Source organism: Crocuta crocuta, unplaced genomic scaffold (genome assembly GCF_008692635.1).
Source record: "Crocuta crocuta isolate KB4526 unplaced genomic scaffold, BGI_CrCroc_1.0 scaffold549, whole genome shotgun sequence".
Taxonomy (NCBI): domain Eukaryota; kingdom Metazoa; phylum Chordata; class Mammalia; order Carnivora; family Hyaenidae; genus Crocuta; species Crocuta crocuta.
Genome location: NW_027529169.1, coordinates 1,901,777 through 1,921,006, shown reverse-complemented (window position 1 = coordinate 1,921,006; position 19,230 = coordinate 1,901,777). Strand labels below are relative to the sequence as shown.

Below are 19,230 nucleotides of genomic sequence, written 5' to 3'. Positions count from 1 at the left end.
GGTGTTGAAGCATCAGGGCTATATACTAGTTGGGAGCTCGTCAAGAAACTGAAGGTCTCCATTGCAAAGCCCAGCAAACACCCTTGGAGTTGGTATGGACCAAGCTGGAAGTCGCGGCCCACGTCTCCAGTGCCCGCCTCCCCCTTCTCCCAGGTGCAGGGCGTTGGGCGCTTCGGTCCTGTATGGTTGGCCAGCTTCGGGAAGGTGCGCACCGTGTTCGTGGCGGCCCCTACACTCATCGAGCAGCTCTTGCGACAGGAGGGGCCCCGGCCCGAGCGCTGCAGCTTCTCACCCTGGACAGAGCACCGTCGCCGCCGCCAGCGGGCTTGCGGACTGCTCACTGCGTGAGTCCTCTCCGGCCTCAAAGCCCAAATGTCCCCCCGCGCCCCTCCCCTGTGGCTGGTCTGGAGACAGTCTGCCTCGGGGTGTGGAGGGAGGTCGGCCTTTCCCCCCAACCTTTTGGCAAATTGGGCTTCCCACCCCTGCCGGTTTTGCTCAAGCTCAGGTAGAGCCCCGCCCTTGCCCCACCGCCCATCTCTTTGTCTTTTGAGGCCAGAATCCTGGGACTCCGCCGAAGGGGCGAAGGTGCCTGGACCTAGGTGGAATGTCAGATTCTGTGACTCAAGTTACCCAGGAACCCAGGCCCCTCCGGGGCAGGAAATGAGTAACGAGGAAGGGGAATGGAAAGCGGGAGCAGGCAGGGGCAGGTTTGGGTACCCCAAGGGAGCAGCGGCAATCTGTTTCCTGGCCACCCCAGCCGAACACCCTCCATCTTCACTGCAGCCAGCTCCGTCCGGCCGCTCCACACACCTCCGCCCTGACGCACCCCCTCTCTGCACACCCGTAGGGAAGGCGAAGAATGGCAGAGGCTCCGCAGCCTCCTGGCCCCGCTGCTCCTCCGGCCTCAAGCGGCCGCCCGCTATGCCGGAACCCTAGACGACGTGGTCCGTGACCTTGTGCGGCGTCTGCGGCGCCAGCGGGGACGCGGCGCTGGGCCGCCCGCCCTGGTTCGGGATGTGGCAGGAGAGTTTTACAAGTTTGGACTAGAAGGTGAGTCCCAAGACAGGGGCAAGCGTAGGAGGCACCCGCCTTGGTCTCTCAGTGCCCTGACAGCGCCCCCTCCCGCCCAGGGATAGCGGCCGTGCTCCTGGGTTCCCGCCTGGGCTGCCTGGAGGCTGAAGTGCCTCCGGACACAGAGACCTTCATCCGCGCGGTGGGATCGGTATTTGTGTCCACGCTGTTGACCATGGCGATGCCCAGCTGGCTTCACCGCCTCGTGCCCGGATCCTGGGACCGCCTCTGCCGAGACTGGGACCAGATGTTTGCATTTGGTAAGGCACGGAAATGAAGTGAGGAAAGGAGAACATAAAGCTGTTCAGGGACGGTGAGGCATCCCAGTACCTTCTCCCCACACAGCTCAGCAGCACGTGGAGCAGCGAGAGGCCGAGGTAGCCTTGAGGAGCAAGGGAAAGCCTGAGGAGGACATGGGATCTGGGGCACACCTAACCTACTTCCTGTTCCGGGAAGAGTTGCCTGCCTCGTCCATCCTGGGCAATGTGACGGAGCTGCTACTGGCCGGAGTGGACACCGTGAGTTTCTCCTCGCTGTTGGGAACCCCACCTCCAGAGCTTACCCTTTCCAGTTTCAGTGGCCACCCTGCTGCTGCAGGGGATCCCCTATGGCCCATTAGGCCAGCTTGGCTGAACCTCCTGAGCTTCAGACGACCTCATATTCTGCCCTCTTCACTGGGTCTCCACTCTTAACGCCTCTGATGCTCTCACTTGTCCTCTCAGGTATCCAATACACTTTCCTGGGCTCTATATGAACTCTCTCGGCACCCCGAAGTCCAGACAGCACTCCACTCTGAGATCACAGCTGCCCTGGGCCCTGGCTCCGCTGCCCATCCTTCAGCTACTGCTCTATCCAAGCTGCCCCTGCTGAAGGCGGTGGTCAAGGAAGTGCTAAGGTGAGGGGCCAGGAGGAGGAGCAAGAGAAAATGCTGGGAAGGGCTGGGGAAGCAGATAGTGAGTGAGAGTAAGGAGAGAGAGCAGAGGAAAATGGTACTCTACTCTTGGCCAAGAACGGGTTTGGACCTTGCGGGCTGAGGGATGAGAGGGAGACTGCAGGTCCCCACCTCACCTTGCTTGTTTCCCCCCTGGCTCTGCAATCCAGACTATACCCTGTGGTACCTGGAAATTCCCGTGTCCCAGACAAAGACATTCATGTGGGTGACTATATTATCCCCAAAAATGTAAGTACAGCCTATGGATCCCTTTTGCTAAGCCATCCTCTCACTCTCTTGGGCCCCATCCTCTTCTCAAACACTCCACATAAGCCCTTCACCCTCCCTTTGGCCTGAATGCCTCTCTCTAGGATATAATGGGGCAGTGGAAAAATTACTCCAAGAGTGGCCCCAGAAAACTTCCCCATAACCAACCAGAGCCTGCCTTTGCTCCAATCCAGATATCCTCTTTTCCATGTCCCTCCCTGCATTCATGGGCCCAAACTGACAAGTTTATGGTCCTCTCCCACCAGACGCTGGTCACACTGTGTCATTATGCCACTTCAAGGGATCCTGCCCAGTTCCCAGAGCCAGATTCTTTTCGTCCAGCTCGCTGGCTGGGGGAAGGTCCAGCCGCCCACCCATTCGCATCTCTTCCATTTGGCTTTGGCAAGCGCAGCTGCATGGGGAGACGCCTCGCAGAGCTTGAACTGCAAATGGCTTTGGCTCAGGTGAGTGATCTACACGAGAGAGACCCTGACCCTCTAAAGCCATGAACTCTTCTGACAAGCAGAGCAAAATATATGACTTTGTAATCCTCATCCTTTGAAATATCGCAACCCCGTTATAGGTCTAGGTGAACAAAAGTATTTAGACTATCTTTTCCCCCCGCCATAATCCCATACCCTCATTAACCAAGAAATTCTCTACTGACCACAGGTGCTGTTTCAACATTGAACCAACCTAACACTAATAATGCCCTTTACCAATCAAACCCACCGTTGTAGACCCCTCCCATAGTGATAGCCTTCTTCCTCCCCTTTCCAGATCTTGACCCACTTTGAGGTGCAGCCTGAGCCAGGTGCTGCCCCAGTCAGACCCATGACCCGGACTGTCCTGGTACCTGAGAGGAGCATTAACCTCCAGTTTGTGGACAGATAGTCCTGTGGATGGAGGCTGTCGTCATCATACTTTCTCTCATTGCAGGGACTTAGCAGGCACAAGACTAAGAGATATGTATTCCCCCTGAAACCTGTCTATCTGAGCAGACTGGCTAAAGGGACCAGAGCAGACTGTTTGAGGCAACCCTGACCAAGGTGTGAAGTATGCATTGGCTTCTCCCATCAGGCCCTGAGGAGACCATGGTCCTTGTGTCTGCTCAGCCTTTCTCCTGGTCATATCATATGCATCCCTCAAGGGCCAACTCAGATTTTAACTCATAATGTGGGGTGGCCTGGGGAAGGACTCAACCACTGCCCTTTGGGGGCTTCCACAGTGTTTAGGAGCTGCTAGCTAAGCACTTATAGCCACATGAGCTAAGTGATTGTGCATCTGGTCTGCACCTGGTTGGTCTTCTCTCCTTGAATGTGAGCTCTTTGAGAGGAAAAATGAGATCTTATTCAGTCTTTATATTCCCAGCCAAGGCCCATCACTGATTGGGTGACACCGTACAGGTTCTCAGATTGAATCTGGACCATGTGGCCGAAGGGATAAGCAGCTTACCAGGCTCTGTCTACTCTCCTCCCTCCTCATCTTGTCCCTACCAAGGAGAGTCTGCCCTCACCTGGTTAATGATGTTTTAAAACTCTCCTTGAGTCTTTAATCACTATTCAGGGTTGGCTTGTCCCAGCATTTAGTGCCCAGGCAGAGACATCTTTGGGCCCATACCTGCCTACACCTTCCTTTCATGTATTGGAATTTTTTTCATATTCATAGTTTTGAAATAAAAGAATCAAATGTTTCATCCTGGACTTTTGACTTACTGCTCTTCCACTCCCACAAGAAAGTCCTGGAGGCAAGACCCTCATCCAAATCCCCTACTTTGATTTCTCTGGTCCTGAGAGTGACCTCCATAACAATGAGAGGTCTAGACACCCTAGGAGTGTGGTTTGCATCACAGACCCAACACGTTTCTGTCTGTACTGGGAAGTGCCAAGTCTGGCTCCCTGGAAGAGATTGAAGGGGGTGGTGGTGAAAAGTACCTGCAAGGCCTAGGCTGTAAAAATGGGTTGGGGAGTGTGGGATTTGTAGAGATGGCCAGAGGCAACAGACCCTTTGGTGGAAGTACTTTTGGAACCTGAATTGCCAGGACAAGAGGATGTCTACCCTCTCTGGAAAAGTGTCTCCAAGGTAATTTCCTTCAGAGAAAGACGGGGATACATGCACAGAAGTGAAGTCAGACAGGATGAAACCTGAGTGTGGGGGTGGCCAGAAGCCCTGGGGCACTGAGGCAGAAGTGGGGTGGTCAGAGGGAGCCTCTGTTTCCCCGAGTCAGCATTCTCTGGCCCCCCCCAGAGGCTGGGCACAGTTCCCCCCCTTGTGATGTATACAGATTAACTCATCTTCCATACAAATAAATCTCTCAGCACACTCCCCACAGCCCCTCGGTAGCCTAGATTACCCTCCCCATGTCAAGACTTGCCCCTCTTCTCCTGCTCCTCTCCATTCCAATTAGCTGGATAGAGATGGAGATTTCACTTCACACTTCCTCCTCCTCCCCCACCACATGGGCCACCTGCCCTAGACATGGCTATCTGACCACAGACGCTGTCTACTACCAGGACTTCTGAAGGTATTCACTTTTGTAAGATCTACAGAGGGGCACAGTATACCCAAAGCACTGTGCAGAGACCAAGGTTTGTGTGCCTTTACTGCCCCTCTTCTCAACTCTCTATTGTGTCCTCCATCTCCCCCACCACCCCCATCACTAAGCTTAACTTGAACCTAAGTAACCTGATTTTCCCCAGATCTGAGCTTTGAGGGAGAATAAAGCCCAGCTTCCTCTCACACCCTGTCCCCTAGAATCAGTGATGAGAACTCTGTACACCCACATTCCTCACTGGGCAAGTAGGACTGCTCACTTGAGGGTAGCAGTCCCATGACCCCTTACCTAGACAAGAATCTCTTTAAGTTGGAAAAAAAAAGAAGGAGAAGGGACCATACTGATTGCTAGTCCCAACCCACATACCAAGCAAGACCTCCAATGGTACTGAAAGGGACGGAAACATACTGTCATGCTTGGCCTAGTTTTAGGACCCAGAGTGAAACTGGAGAGAGTATATTTGTGTGTGTATGTTTTTCGGTGTGTCTAAGCTTCCAAGGAAGGCCATGATGAGGAACAGCCCAGCTTTGGCACAAGAAACCCCACCTATGTCATACCTACCTGTCATGTTTGCCAGGATAGGTACTAGTAGTCACTCTGATTTGCTGTCTTCCTTCTAGTCCCCGCAAGCTATTTTGTGAATAGCAAATCAAGGAAGTCTGGCCCTTCCGTCTTCCCAGGTGAAAAATGTGGAGGTTCACTCTCTAGGTAAACAATTTCCCACTGGAAAAATTCAGCACTTGGCCCCTGTCCCCTCTCTTTGATCTCTCTCCCTGTCTTTGGTTGGAGGTGATACACTCCAGTACTTCCAGATGACTCAAACCTGAGTCTAGCTTCAGTTCCTCCATTCCCAGGCGAGTCTGGGTGCCAGCACCATGGACAGCAGCCAAGACCCCCTTGTAGAGAAGGACAGAGAAGACCATTTCCAAGGCAAGGATGTGTGACCTTTAGTAGAGAAGTATTTCCCCAAAAAAAACCCCAGGGAAGAGGCAGAACAGAACTTTCCTGAGGAAAGGACCAATAACAGGAAAGGCGTCTGGATCTGACTTAACAATGTATGAAGTAATTATTTTAATTGCTGATGAATAGTTCACTTAAAAGACACCATCATTCATATAATAATACACAGCCCCAAGGCCTCAGGAGAAAGGGAGGAGGCCTCAGGCTGACCCACAATTTAACCAGTCCTTCCCAAAACAACAGCCTTCTATGCTGCTGCCTCCAAGCACAATAACTTCCAGTTAATACCACTAGCTGGGGCACAGGGTCAGACCTGTGACCCTGAACTGCGATAGGAGTAGCTTAAGGTGGGGTTGGAGATTCATAACATTGGGACACTCTGTCTGTCTCAATCCAAATGAGTCCAAATTCATTTCATACCACTTCTCTGGGTGAGCACATTACCTGGGAAGGACTAATAGAACCCCACAAGATCCCCAGAACAAGAAGAACAGTTCCATCCTTCCCCAGTCCCAATATTTAGGGGGTTGGGGGAGCTCTCCTTGCAAATAACCATCATCCTTCACACTTGCATATCTATTTCCCCTCATATTTCCATATCTATTATGACACTCAACACCAATTTCCAAGGCTCTGTGCAACCCCAGATGAAAAAACACATTCTGGAATTTATTAACCGGCTACTATTTGAAATAAATGGACCGTCAACTAGTCTAGAAATCTTTTTATGCCATCACTAATTTCTCTGTGACGGCATTCAACCTGTCCCTCATTTATCCTCATTCCAACCCTATGAGGTAGACAGGAAAACCACGGTGGAGAGATTATTTTTCTCAATCATACAACTTGCAGGTGGCGGGCCCACCCCTTAGGCCCCTCTGAGCACTGCCATCTAGCAGCCAATGTGAATTATTCACCAGCAAGTGGGAGTTACACCTCCAGCTGAGAGCCCACTGCTGCACTGGGGATTTGCAACCTCTGCAGAGAAACCTCCCCACACCTTCCAACCCTCCAGAAAAGCCCCAGATGAGAAAGGAGTCTCCACGTGCATATAAATGATTCTTTATGCCCTCCCCCCATGCAATGGGGGGTGGAGCAGGGGGAGGTCCCCCCGCCCTCATGCAGGGAACGGGAGGTCAATGTATACTAGTCTTATTGCCAGCTGCCCTGTGGCCATGGGGTGGGGAATGGGGGGTCTACAACCCCTTTCTTCTGGCATTGGTCCCCCTTCACCAAGTCACCATGGTGGAGCTGGGGGGGGGCTGGAGGCCCTAGGAGCTGAGGTAAGGACGGTTCTCTAGGGAAGAAAAGATGCTCTTCCCACCTGCCCACTGGCTGCCCCAGGATAAGTGCGAGGAACTATCAATGGGGGCTGGAATGTCATCCAGGTGTCTCTACCCAGCAGGCAGTAGAGGCCAGACAATGTCTCCAGCTTGAGGCTGCCCACAGAGATCCTCAGTGGTGGGGGCAGTGCACCCCAGACACCTTGTCCAGGTGGTACCTCCAGCAGCCGTGACAGCTTATCTGTGGCTGATGCATTGACTTGAGATCCCCGCTCCTGGAGTTCAGTTTCAGACCGTGGTGACCCTCATGACGACCTCTCGGCCAGAATGGGAACTGGAACGGGCATCTGGCGGCCGCAGCTGTCCAAGGAGGTGCAGGATTGTGTAACCACAGCGCTGAGGCAAGAGCGTCCGCATGCGCTGGGCAGCCGGGGGGCGGCTGGTGGCCCCAGACGGGGGGCCCGTCCGTGAGGTCCTGGGGCCCGGCTTCCCTGCCGTCCCTCCCCCTGTGTCTCCTCCTATGTCCTTGGTCTTGTCATAATTCAGGACCTTCCACTGCTGGTTCACTGCCTGCCAGCGCTTGAAGATGCGGTAGACAGAGGAGCCTTCGTGCACGATGAGGCCTGAGCAAAAGGGATAAAACATTCAGGGTCAGCTGCCGCCCAGACCCAGGCCAGGAGCACTTAAGCAAATACGAGTCCCGAGTGAGGAAACAGGGTATGCAAAAGACCTGAAGGAGCAGGGAAGGGAAAGACACCAAGATAGCTGTCAAGGCTCCCAGTGATAGAAAACTGTGGCTATGGAGCTGAGGGAAAGGACAGGGCAAGTGAAGTGTGTAAGCTGGAGGAAATCACTGAGTACGTAAGGGGGGAGGGTGCCCTCACCTATGCAGACGACATCCATGAAGCCGTACATGCCGTAGCAGATCTGAAAGAGCAGATCCTGCCGTTGCCACTTGGCTGAAGGGCTGAGTGAGGACCAGATGAGCCAGGAGATGCTGGCAACGAGGAAGAGAGAGCCCAGAACAATGGCTGCAATCTGGACCTTCTCGATGACCGTCAGGGAGATGGCCTGCCACTGTGTGGGAGAAAGGGCTCCAAAAAGTCACAGAAAGAAAAAGAAGGCCACGTGATGAGTGGCCCTGAAGCGGAAGATGGTCCAGAGCCTTCCAGAAACCCTTCAGACAGGGTTAACAACCTGTCTCCTCTGTGTCCTGATCAAACCTAGTATGGGACACTTTTCACATCATCTGAGACCATTTATCTGTCTTATTTTAGAAAGACAGGATCAGGCAAGTGCTCTGAACCCAGACCATCTAGGTTTGAATTGCAAAGCCTAACTCCATCGCTTACTGGCTGAGTAACTTTGGGCAAGTTTTTAAATGTCTTTGTGTGTCAGTGTTCTTATCTTTAAAATGGGGATAATATGGGGCGCCTGGGTGGCTCAGTCAGTTAAACGTCCACCTTCAGCTCAGGTCATGAGATCATGGTTTGTGAGCCCTGCACCAGGCTCTGTGCTGACAGCTCGGAGCCTGGAGCCTGCTTCAGTTTCTGTGTCTCCCTCTCTCTCTGCCCCCCCCGCCCCCGCTCGTGCTCTGTCTCTCAAAAAAATGAATAAACGTCAAAAAAAATTTTTTAATAATAAAAAATAAAATAAAACAGAAATAATGGCAGATAACTAAGAGGATTACTATGAAGATTAAATGAGTTGCTACACACCGAGAGTGTGTGACACATAGAAAACACTACATGCGTGCTATCATCATCATCTTCGGCATTATCATCTTTTGCTTTTTCATTGTCCCAGTGCCTAGAACAGTGCCTGGCATACAGATGATTCCTGATAAATGTGAATAAATGAAGGAAGGACTTACAGACAGACCGGAGATTGTGATAATGGTGGGTAGGAGTGATTTGAGGAAAGAGTAAACAGATAAAATAGGCTCCCTAGAGAGTCCCTAATTCTGACTGCTGAAATTCCTTGCCCCCTTCTGAAAGTTCTCTTCTTGCACCTCACCTGCAGTGGGTTCTTGGTGCTGATCGCCAGGACCTGGTACTTGAAGTAGCAGAGCTCACAGCTCCAGGAGCCCCTCTCACTGATCCAGCGAATGAGGCAGGGCTGGTGTGTGCAGCGCACTGAGCCGTCGCAGCGACAGGGGCTCAGGAGCTCCCCCTGGAGGAAGAGTGAGAAGGGTCCCGGTCAGCTGTCTGCACCCGACCCCACACTCCTCTCCTGACCCAAGAGGGAAACCTCTCCAGGTCAATCATTCTCCAACCTTAAAAACATTCAGGCCTTTCACCCAAAACAGGGTAAGAAGGCTAAAGCCTCAGAAAAAAAAAAAAAAAGAAAGAAAGAAAAGAAAAAAGTTGGAGGTCCAGGTAAACTTCTCTGACCAAATAGATGAAGAATAAAAAGAAACAGGGCTAGGGGAGGACTGAGTCTTCTCCTCTCCTAAAATTTGGGGAGGGTGCTCTTTATTAAGGCTTCCCAAATGGAAAGCTCCTCTCAGGATCTGGAGAGGCAGGAAGGTCAGAGCTTCTGATCCATGCCTTCTTCCTCCATCCCATCGCTGTAAAGTGTCTCACAGATGCGGTACAGATTGGAATGGGTTATCGTCCTCAGTTTCCAAATATCAAAAAGGTGGAGAGTTCCTGGGCGTGAGAATGGTGTTCCCCTTTAATCAAGGAATCATTTCTCACGACATAGGTACATCTCCCTTTACCATCCCGGGACAACTTTGTCCGTAACATTTAAACAAAGAGTACTCTCTGGAATGAGATGGAAAGTTATGGAATAGGAAGAACATGCCCCATGGAGAGGCAATATTGAGTGAGGGAAGGGCACCAGCTGGGCCCCTCCCTTTAAGGAGGGAGGAACAGAAGCACTCTACCAACCTGCGAGAGAATAGGCCCCTCGGCCTACAGGGACCCTGGGGTGAGAGAAGTGGGACAGAAAGGCTGTCCCCGTTAGTGGGTGTGAGGGATTTTGAGCCCTCCCATGANGAGCCCGGGGGAGGGTGGAGGGAGGGGAGTGGCCAAGGAAGGGGAGTGTGTGCACACGGGTAGGAGAATAGGTGTGTTAATGGGGGTCGAGAGCTGGTGAGCGGGTGAGGATGCAAGGTGAGTGGTCAAAGACGCAGGTGCACCAGGGAGGGAGAAGCTTGTGCAAGATAGGAGTGTGCAAAGAAAGAGCTATGCAAGGGTCTGAGGTGTGAGGAAGGTGAACAAGAAATGGTCTCAAGCAATAAACACTTTTACACAAAAGACGGAAAAGTGTGCATGGTGTGGGACAGTGGAAAACAGATGAGTGTGTAAGAGATGCATTCGGGTGGTATGAGAAACGGAAGTGTGTAATTGTAATATGTGAGGAGGTGAGTGAGGGAGACAAGAGTGCTAAAGGAACTCGAGTGTCTTTCCCAGTACCCTCCTGCCCCACCACACTACACTGAAGTGAATACCACACACACGGGCACACACAGTTCTTTGCTTTTGCCTTTATGGAGGCCTTGGCCCTAAGAACCAGCTCTACCCTCTCATCACATTATTTCTGATTTACACTTACATCCCCTCCTCTCCAACGCTGAGGGAAAAGGGATTCCAGGGGAGCCCATTGGGTCAAACGCACTGGAAAAAAAAAAAAAGTAATTAGTAAAAGAGTAATTAACAGGAGAAGGGAGGGTATGGAACCAGGGACAGACTGCCAAACTAAGTCTCCTCAATAAAAGTGATTAAGGAGTGTAATGCTTTTATGAAGATTCAGATGCTTTGGATGGATGAATGTGTGAATCAGAAAGGGGGCTGGCACCCAAGGCAACATAGAGGATGACTTCTATTCTAAAGACAGTGAGCTGTGGAAAGAGAAGCTGAAGTGGACCTTGCTGGTGTAAGAAAGAAATTTGACACGTCAGGGACACTTTGCCTGCCAGAAGGTTTATGAACCAACCGGTCCCGGCAAGATAGCTGATAAAGCATTCACCTCAGAAGCCCCTTACCCAGTTCCGACCTTGAGGACTTTCTTTCCAGTGTCCCAGCTGCCCTTGCCAGCAAGGGCCCAGAGCTACAACTACCAGATGCAAAGAGGGGGAATCTGTACTGACCTGCATTCCATTTTGCCCTGGAGCATAGTTATATTCATCTCAAGCCTGAACTCTTACATCCTCTGCTGGGTGGTTAAGGAGAATAGAAGTTAAGGTGGAAAGAGTGGCAAATAAGAGTTATAAAGTGGTTTCAGATTTGAGACAATTTCTCACAAATGAGTCACTGATCCCTTCCTTCCTTGTTCCCATTCCCCTGAAGGGCTAGGAGTTGAATAAGGAAGTTAGAGCCAGTAAGACAAAGTAAGAGAAACCTGTCATCTACCTAGGTGTCTGCAATAAGAGGCCTTTTGGAAAAGTCTGTGTTCTGGGTGGGAGCAAGGGCTAAGAAACCCTGCATTGGGGGAAAGAGAGAAGCAGAATGACCCCAAACAAGGAGTCACAAGGTTTGTAGAAGGGCACAAATCATTCTCATGTCATGGTCTAAGGTGGTGGCGGAGGCTACTTCTTTGCACATGCCCATTGCTGTATGTATCTAGATATAATGTATAAAATATACACATGTGTATACACATATACAAATACATATGTATCCTAGCATCTTAGTGCTAGAAAAGAACCTTAAAGGCTAAGCATTCCCGTCTCTTGCTCATTGATAGCTTATCTGCCAGAAAGCACTCCCTGTTTTAACACTCCCAGGAAGGGGGAGAAGCTGGGAAGAGAGGAGGGCATTACCTTGCCACTCTTCCTGTTGGATTACTGCATTAATCTGTCTTCCATCAATTATTTAACCCTAGTTTTGCCCTCAGATGGGTATTGTCTACTCCGTTTTATATGACCACACTGTTGGCTACATCGTTGCAGGCAGCCTCATCGCTACTTTAAAGAGCTAGTGACTGAGACACCAAAAAAACCCACACACAAACAAAAATCCTGCATACACACCGGAGGCAAGCCCTCAGTAAAAAATTGTTGAATGAGTGAATGAATGAAACAAAGACACAAATGAGAGTATGTTTTCCGTTGACAGCAAAGCAGAAAGGCGACGGCGCCAGGTCTCGCCTCCGCCCCGCCAGACCACCATAAAGAGAGCGAGAGATGTGTAGTGAGACTGGAGAAGCGCTCGGCTCGGCCTGCAGCCGTGAGTTGGGAACTGGGTGGCCCAGGTTGCCATGGCACCGCATTGGCCTCCACCCTCTCTTGTCTTCCTGCCCCCCTTCCCCCCGCCTGGGTCTGGCAGTCAGTCACGTGCCCCGCCGCGTAACCACACCTCTGCCCCTCAGAGCGATGTCAAGCGGTCACGTGTGATAGCAACAGATCACGTGGCTGCCATCTCTCCTCCGCCCCTTTCTCCTCCCCGCCCCCTTCCCGGTCAAAGCCGCTCCTGGCTGCCCCTCTGCGCATGAGTGTCTCGTACGTGCCCCGAACGTCCGGCGTTCGCCCTGCCCCTCCAGTTTCCGCGCGCCTCTTTGGCAGCTGGTCACATGGTGAGGGTGGGGGTAAGGGGGCCGCTCTAGCTTGCGGGCTGTGTCTATGGTCGGGCCCGTAGCGTCCAGCTGCACCGGACACAGCTCGAGTGTATGGCGCCGCAGGATCTGGCTCCGGGGCCCCGATAACGGGCCGCCCCCGCAGCTCCCGGGGCGCAGTGAGGTAAGTGCAGACCCTTCCCAGGAATGGGGTCCATTTTCGTCCTGCACGGCTTCCTACGCGGGCAAGTTATGGAAGGATGGCTCGAGGGCGGGAAGTGGGGCAGGGTGTAATTTCTTCCTTTGTGGTCATATGGAGGTGTAATTTTAGGGACTGGATGTCGGATCTTCGATGCAGGGGGTGTGTCGTGTGAGATCAATCTTGTGCGGGGCGCGATGGTCCTAAAGAAAGGATTTTTTTTTGTTTGTTTTAGGGCCTCACGTGGCTGGAGGGCTTGGGGTTAGGGTCATTGTGTTACCTGAGGGGCCACCCTCATGGAAGATTGGGGAAGGGACGGGACGCTGCTGGTGGTGTCTTTGTGATGTCTTTTGTGAGAGTTACTTTATTGCTGCAGGCGGATACTATCTGAACTCTGGAAGGGATTTTCGGTGGCAGGAGTCTCTGTGATTGTAGGGTTTCCTCTGATCTGAGAATGGCTACTCCTCGATATGAGCCAGTGGCTGAGATTGGTGTTGGTGCCTATGGAACGGTATACAAGGCCCGTGATCCCCACAGTGGCCACTTTGTGGCCCTCAAGAGTGTGAGAGTCCCTAATGGAGGCGGTGCTGGCGGGGGCCTTCCCATCAGCACAGTTCGTGAGGTGGCCTTACTGAGGCGGCTGGAGGCTTTTGAACATCCCAATGTTGTCCGGTAAGAAGAGGTGGAGGGTTGGGAGTGGGTAGTAAAAGGGAAAAGATAACCTATAGGTGGGGATTGGTGGTCAGAAGAGAAGTGGGGACCCTGAGGAAATAGGGGAGGCCATGTTGGGCACAAGTGACCATTTGTTCTGGCCAGGCTGATGGACGTCTGTGCCACTGCCCGAACTGACCGAGAGACCAAAGTGACCCTGGTGTTTGAGCATGTGGACCAAGACCTAAGGACATACCTGGATAAGGCCCCCCCACCAGGCTTGCCAGTGGAGACTATCAAGGTAGGTAGGGTGGGTAGACGCCGAGAGAACCTGTTGTGATTGCGGGTGTGGTGCCTAGTTGCCAGTTCCTCTGTACCCACCCCCCCCTTCCAAACCAGGATCTGATGCGCCAGTTTCTAAGAGGCCTAGATTTCCTTCATGCCAACTGCATCGTTCATCGAGATCTGAAGCCAGAGAACATTCTGGTGACAAGTGGTGGGACAGTCAAGCTGGCTGACTTTGGCCTGGCCAGAATCTACAGCTATCAGATGGCACTTACACCTGTGGTCAGTAGAGAGGTGGGGGTAGGGGAGTGGTTGATGTAGCCATTGAGAAGTCACAAGTTTTGTGACTTAGTTAAGCATCCGTGGTTCATGGTAACCCATAGGATCCTCATCCGCTTTCCTCATTCCCGTTAGGTTGTTACACTCTGGTACCGTGCTCCAGAAGTTCTTCTGCAGTCTACGTACGCAACACCCGTGGACATGTGGAGCGTTGGCTGTATCTTCGCAGAGATGTTTCGTCGCAAGTATGGGACCCAAGTATCCTGAGTTTCCCAAATCTCTTAGTCGTAAACCCCATCCATTCCCTGCCCATTATTTCACTTAAGTACTATTGACCATTTTGTCCCTAACCAGGAACTCTGAAATGGCCTGGAATTAGGAACTTCATTGCCCTACATTCCCCTTACCCTCTGTTTTGAGCCACTAGCAAGGATTATTCCATTACCAGATCTTTGAAAATGACTGCTCTGTATGTCCTTTCTCACCGTAGGCCTCTCTTCTGTGGAAACTCTGAAGCTGACCAGTTAGGCAAAATCTTTGAGTAAGTGGCCAGCATGGGGGAAAAGAATTTTCCACTCTGAATCTTTCTGCTGAGCCCTGGATGGCAGCTGGCTCTGTGCCTGGAGATGGGGGTTGGAGAAGGACCCTCTTGACCCAAGTTCTTCTGCTCCCCATAGCCTGATCGGGCTGCCTCCAGAGGATGACTGGCCCCGAGATGTGTCCCTGCCCCGAGGAGCCTTTTCCCCCAGAGGACCCCGTCCAGTGCAGTCAGTGGTACCTGAGTTGGAGGAGTCTGGAGCACAGCTTCTGCTGGTACTGGGCTTGCACACAGGCACGGGCACAAGGGGAGGTTGGGGTGCAAAATGGAGCAGTATAAAAGGGACCCAAACTGTCACGGTGCCTAAGACGTGGTTGGGGGATGGGCTAGTTTTTACTGTTGCCATGTATAGACCATCCACAAAGGGGGAGGTAGAAAATATGCCATGTTGGTATTATCCCGGGTGAGCAAAAGTCTGTTTTTTGTTTTTTTTGTCTTCATGGGCTTTTGATTTTTGCCTCCACTTCTCAGGAGATGCTGACTTTTAACCCACACAAGCGAATCTCTGCCTTCCGAGCCCTGCAGCACTCTTATCTACAAAAGGCCGAAGGTAACCCAGAGTGAGCGGTGGAGTGAGCGGTGGAGTGGCTGCAGCAGTACCCAGAGAGAAGAAACGCCATCATTTCCCTTCCTTTGAACACTTGAGTGGAAAGGCCCCCAACTGAGAAGGAGATCTCTCAGTCTCTGAGGCTGTGGAAACTCCTCCTCCAACTTTTCACAGAGAGTATTTTGCTGCCTTAATGACATTCTCCCTCGTATCCCTCCTTTTGAAGCTTATCCTTCCCTTGCCTCCCCCGCCCCCCGCCCCGATTTCCATACACCAAGAGGTATGTTCCTTGTTCTCCCCTTTCCTATCTTGATATTGGGGATCTTTTTTTATACAGGAAAAACAAAACAAAACAAAGAAATACGGTCTTTTTTTTTTCTTTTTCTTAAATGTTTCTTCCACTGATGGGCTTTGCCATTTGAGGATTTGGAAAAATCATTTGGAAGATGGAACTTCACTATAGAATCTTGAAAGATTCTCTCCAGGTCAGTCACAGAGTCTACGTAGGAGCCCAACTGGCAAGAGAAAAAAAAGGCACTTAAGTTGCTGCTTTAAATATGGAGTTTAAATGGCTTTTATTTTTATATTCACTGAACTTCCCCAGACTGGGTCCTACTTATTGTAAGAAAGAGTCCTTGGTGGTTTTTTTCCTGGCTGTCCCTGATTTACCCTTGGAGCCAGGCCAAGATGTGTTGAGGTGGTCCAGCGTGTGGAAGGGAAAAGTGGGGAAACAGAGCCAGGAATGACTCCAACCCCCATCCCATTTCATGCACTCCCAGGAGCTTCCCATATCCACTTAAGGAGAGAGGGCGGAAGTTGCTCTTCATTCCTTAGAACCTTGCTCCCCCTGAACATGTCAGGGCACACAGCCTGGCTGTTCAGTCATCTTTGGGGGATGTGACAGAGGGCCTTTGCTTTTCTCAAAAAGGGCTTTAGACCCTGGGTTTTCCCTAAGGGAAGAAGAAAAGCTTAGGGAGAACGGAGAGCAGGAGAGAAGTCAGAAGGGTCCAGAGTCTCATAGAAAGGCACTGGGGTTAGCACGAGGATCCTTCTGATTCCGAAATCTCATTGCTAGCCAAACACCAAGGATCTGTAAAAAGCAAAGGGAAAGAGATCATCACCAATCGTGAATCTCCAGAACTAAGACCTACAGCCACAGAGAAAAACTTAACAGATGTATATGAGAGAAGCGGAGAATGGTACCTCTGTAAAGCTAAAGAAGAGTCCAACACCCCCCAGGATTTTCAGGGCTTCGTCTGAATGCTTCAGAAACTTTTCTCCACACATCTGGCACGTGGGGCTCCGGCTCTTGCAGATCTGAGGATAAAACATGTCTGTGTGTGTATGTTTGGAGGATGCGGAGCTGCCAGGCTGCCCCATCCCGACACCATGGTGAAGGGCCCCAGAAATAGTTTACTATGATCATTATCCTACAGGTAGAATCTCACTTGACTAATTCTCTACCCTTTGTATCCCTCCCTCCCTCTCCCTACCAGCACACAGCAAGAGAGCTGCTAGAGAGAGACCATCCCCTTCAGACTCTTGGAATCTGCCAATGATCTATGATCATTATCCTACAGGTAGAATCTCACTTGACTAATTCTCTACCCTTTGTATCCCTCCCTCCCTCTCCCTACCAGCACACAGCAAGAGAGCTGCTAGAGAGAGACAATCCCATTCAGACTCTTGGAATCTGCCAATTAACTTTCCTACCAGCCCCCACTCCAGCCCCACCTCTACACCAACTCACAGCGGTGCAGAAAGCATAATCCTGTTGATACAGGGTTGTGAGGTTGAACAAGCCACAACAATCAAAACTTCTTTCCAGTTCATCCCGGGTCTTGTTACTCATGACCCACCAAGAAGCATTGATGACATCCGTCTGGAGGAGATAGGCAGAGGGAAATTACTGGATGCTCCTAACCTTAAGAATCCTCCTACGTCCCTATCTCGAATACCTCAATTTCCCTATTTCAGCAAAGGGAGTCAACATCCCTCAGAAATAAGAGTGTATTATACAGAAAATGATAAAAATCCACCTCAGGTTCTTCTGGAAAATTAGCCGATTGCCCAGAGGAAGCAAATGCTCAAAATCTGAAAGTGGGCCTACTAAGAGATCCAGACAGGGGAGGGAGTTAGGGAGTTAAGAGGGNGCGGGGGGGGGGGAGGGCAGAAAGCAAGTACTTGAAAGGGCATCCGCTTACCTGTTTGCTTCGGTTGATAGCAAGGCATGAGCAAGAGATTACAAACTGGAAGGCGAAGACCAAACCGAGGATGATCATGTACTGAGAGGAAGAGTTATGGGAAAAAAAAGGCCTAGGTTCCTTTATGTCGCACCTACAATAACCATCTGGTCTCATCTATAACCTTGTTAGCTGAAAACAATAAAATCAGCTTGTTTCATAAATAGGGTAGGGCAAGGAGACATGTTCCCAAGATCATTCAAGTCTACCCTTCTTTCCAGCACTGCTAGCTGATTCAGCCCTCCCAAGGGCCCCAGTGCCCCCATCACTTAAGGTCAGGATACAAAGAACAGCAGTACTTGGTGGTGGTTGACAGCACCCACCAGTCCAGCCACCGCGATGAGAAGAAGGAAGACTCCCACAGCAATGACTGCTCCGATGATGTGGATGCTGGACACCAGACCCAGGCCCCTACCCCAAGCAGCCACTCCAATGAGCAATAAGCCTACCAGCTACAGGAAACAGAGCAGGTTACATCTCAGAAAAATTCTAGCGTGCAGCACAGCCAAAAGCCCTACAGAGAGTCTTGGACAAAAAAGAACTGAGTTTGCATGAAAGAGTGAGAGGTGTATGCTCCCGCCGCAGATCAGAATGGCTGGGAGAGGGGTGGGGGGCAGCAGGCCTAGTAGAGTCTGAATATAAAAAAGGAACCTGTAGCTTCATCCACTAGTATTTTGGAAGAAACAAATTCACAGGAGGGAGGGATTGGCCTTGATACCCACAGCCTTCAGTTCATTACCCCCACTCCCGAGATAAACCCCCTGGTCACCGGAAGTCTCCCCTCTTCCCACGGAAGTCCCCTGGAATTCCCTCTTCGCCGGAAGTTCCCGGGAATCTTCCCGGAACCCCCAGTACACCCCTCTTCCCACCGGAAGTCCCCTAGAGATTCTCCCCACTCCTCTTTCCGCCCTGAAGCTTCCCCCACCTCCCAAACCTCACCATGTAGACCACGTTCAGCGCGCACAGCGCATTCTTGGAGCAGGCAAAACCACCGCAAACCATCTCCCCAGCTTTGGGGACCCAAGTGGTCCCAAGGACTTGGGGGGAGGGTCTTGGGGACCGTCTTCTTGGACCCCGACAGCTTCTGTCTCTTTAAATCGAGTCCAGCCAAACCCAATTCTCTGCGCCTGCACCGTCCCACCCCTGCCTCTGGATTGGAGAAACTCGGGGCTAATCCAGGACGTCGATGGCTTGAATGCCAATCAGTCTGCATTGCGTCACTGACCCGCCTGCCGGCCCCTCCTTTAGGTTCTTTATTGGATGAAACTTAAAACTGGGGGTAGGGCTTCCATAGCTTCTTATTAGGGACCAGAGCCTAAACTTCAAAACCCCGGATTGAAAACGGAGCGCTCTGTGGTTGCAGCTGGAAGAGGGCTAATGCGAGGGAGGAGGCTCAGGAGAAACCCAGTCGGAGAGCGAGTAGATACGGCTTGGAGCGTAGGGCGAAAGGGCTCCTCCCCTCGAGGGAGCGCCCTTCCCCGCCCCTTTCCCCTTGTCCTGCAGTGACCTCATGATGACGCCATTGTTGGTTGCTATTGCATCACATTCGGGAACACCCAGAGGAGCAAAACACCTAGCCATTTAGCCCGGCCACAGAAGCCTTGGCTTGGGCACAGCAACGTCCAGCAAACCGTCACGCGTTTATCCACTAGTACATATACTCCTCTTCCATAGCCCCTCCTAGCTGGGTGAGAATATGCTATAAATTCAGAGTGCAAAACAGCCGCCTCGGGCCAGAACATTTCTGTAGTGACAGAGCCAGAAGTGCAGACATGAGTGTGCTCGGTGTCTTCAGAGCACATGCCTGACCCATGGCTTGCCAAAAAAAAAAAAAAAAAAAAACAAAAGGGGGGGGCTGGGAAA

General features: G+C 51.5%; 4 protein-coding genes across 6 annotated transcripts in view; 2 read left to right on the top strand and 2 right to left on the bottom strand.

Annotated features, from left to right (window-relative positions):
* The window catches only part of CYP27B1 (cytochrome P450 family 27 subfamily B member 1), a 5,040-nt gene extending 1,152 nt beyond the window's left edge, over window positions 1–3,888 (top strand). The window contains exons 2-9 of the mRNA XM_077757443.1: window positions 154–344; window positions 848–1,050; window positions 1,131–1,331; window positions 1,417–1,589; window positions 1,794–1,966; window positions 2,173–2,251; window positions 2,536–2,733; window positions 3,050–3,888. Of these exons, the coding sequence (XP_077613569.1) occupies window positions 154–344; window positions 848–1,050; window positions 1,131–1,331; window positions 1,417–1,589; window positions 1,794–1,966; window positions 2,173–2,251; window positions 2,536–2,733; window positions 3,050–3,163 (1,332 nt within the window). The 3' untranslated portion in view covers window positions 3,164–3,888. The remainder of the gene's footprint in view (window positions 1–153; window positions 345–847; window positions 1,051–1,130; window positions 1,332–1,416; window positions 1,590–1,793; window positions 1,967–2,172; window positions 2,252–2,535; window positions 2,734–3,049) is intronic.
* A 2,941-nt stretch (window positions 3,889–6,829) lies between these two features.
* On the bottom strand, window positions 6,830–13,062 carry MARCHF9 (membrane associated ring-CH-type finger 9). The gene is made up of 5 exons (XM_077757426.1): window positions 13,045–13,062; window positions 12,521–12,802; window positions 9,083–9,238; window positions 7,951–8,143; window positions 6,830–7,689 (listed from the first exon to the last, which is right to left on the bottom strand). The coding sequence occupies exons 1-5, from the start codon at window positions 13,060–13,062 to the stop codon at window positions 7,355–7,357; spliced, it is 984 nt and encodes a 327-aa protein (XP_077613552.1). The 3' UTR covers window positions 6,830–7,354.
* On the top strand, window positions 12,515–15,502 carry CDK4 (cyclin dependent kinase 4). Of its 2 annotated transcripts, none has more exons than XM_077757596.1 (8): window positions 12,515–12,749; window positions 13,141–13,436; window positions 13,581–13,716; window positions 13,815–13,982; window positions 14,115–14,224; window positions 14,470–14,520; window positions 14,657–14,792; window positions 15,049–15,502. In XM_077757596.1, exons 2-8 carry the CDS (start codon window positions 13,219–13,221, stop codon window positions 15,139–15,141), a joined length of 912 nt encoding a protein of 303 aa, XP_077613722.1. In that variant the 5' UTR covers window positions 12,515–12,749; window positions 13,141–13,218; the 3' UTR covers window positions 15,142–15,502. The 2 variants fall into 2 exon arrangements, with proteins under 2 accessions (XP_077613722.1, XP_077613721.1); XM_077757595.1 differs by having other exon boundaries at window positions 12,516–12,749; window positions 13,200–13,436.
* Window positions 15,503–15,682: 180 nt separating this feature from the next.
* Window positions 15,683–18,528, bottom strand: TSPAN31 (tetraspanin 31). Of its 2 annotated transcripts, XM_077757597.1 has the most exons (6): window positions 18,307–18,526; window positions 17,652–17,819; window positions 17,329–17,409; window positions 16,875–17,006; window positions 16,328–16,441; window positions 15,683–16,214 (listed from the first exon to the last, which is right to left on the bottom strand). In XM_077757597.1, exons 1-6 carry the CDS (start codon window positions 18,367–18,369, stop codon window positions 16,140–16,142), a joined length of 633 nt encoding a protein of 210 aa, XP_077613723.1. In that variant the 5' UTR covers window positions 18,370–18,526; the 3' UTR covers window positions 15,683–16,139. The 2 variants fall into 2 exon arrangements, with proteins under 2 accessions (XP_077613723.1, XP_077613724.1); XM_077757598.1 differs by lacking the exon at window positions 17,652–17,819 and having other exon boundaries at window positions 18,307–18,528.
* Window positions 18,529–19,230: the final 702 nt, after the last annotated feature.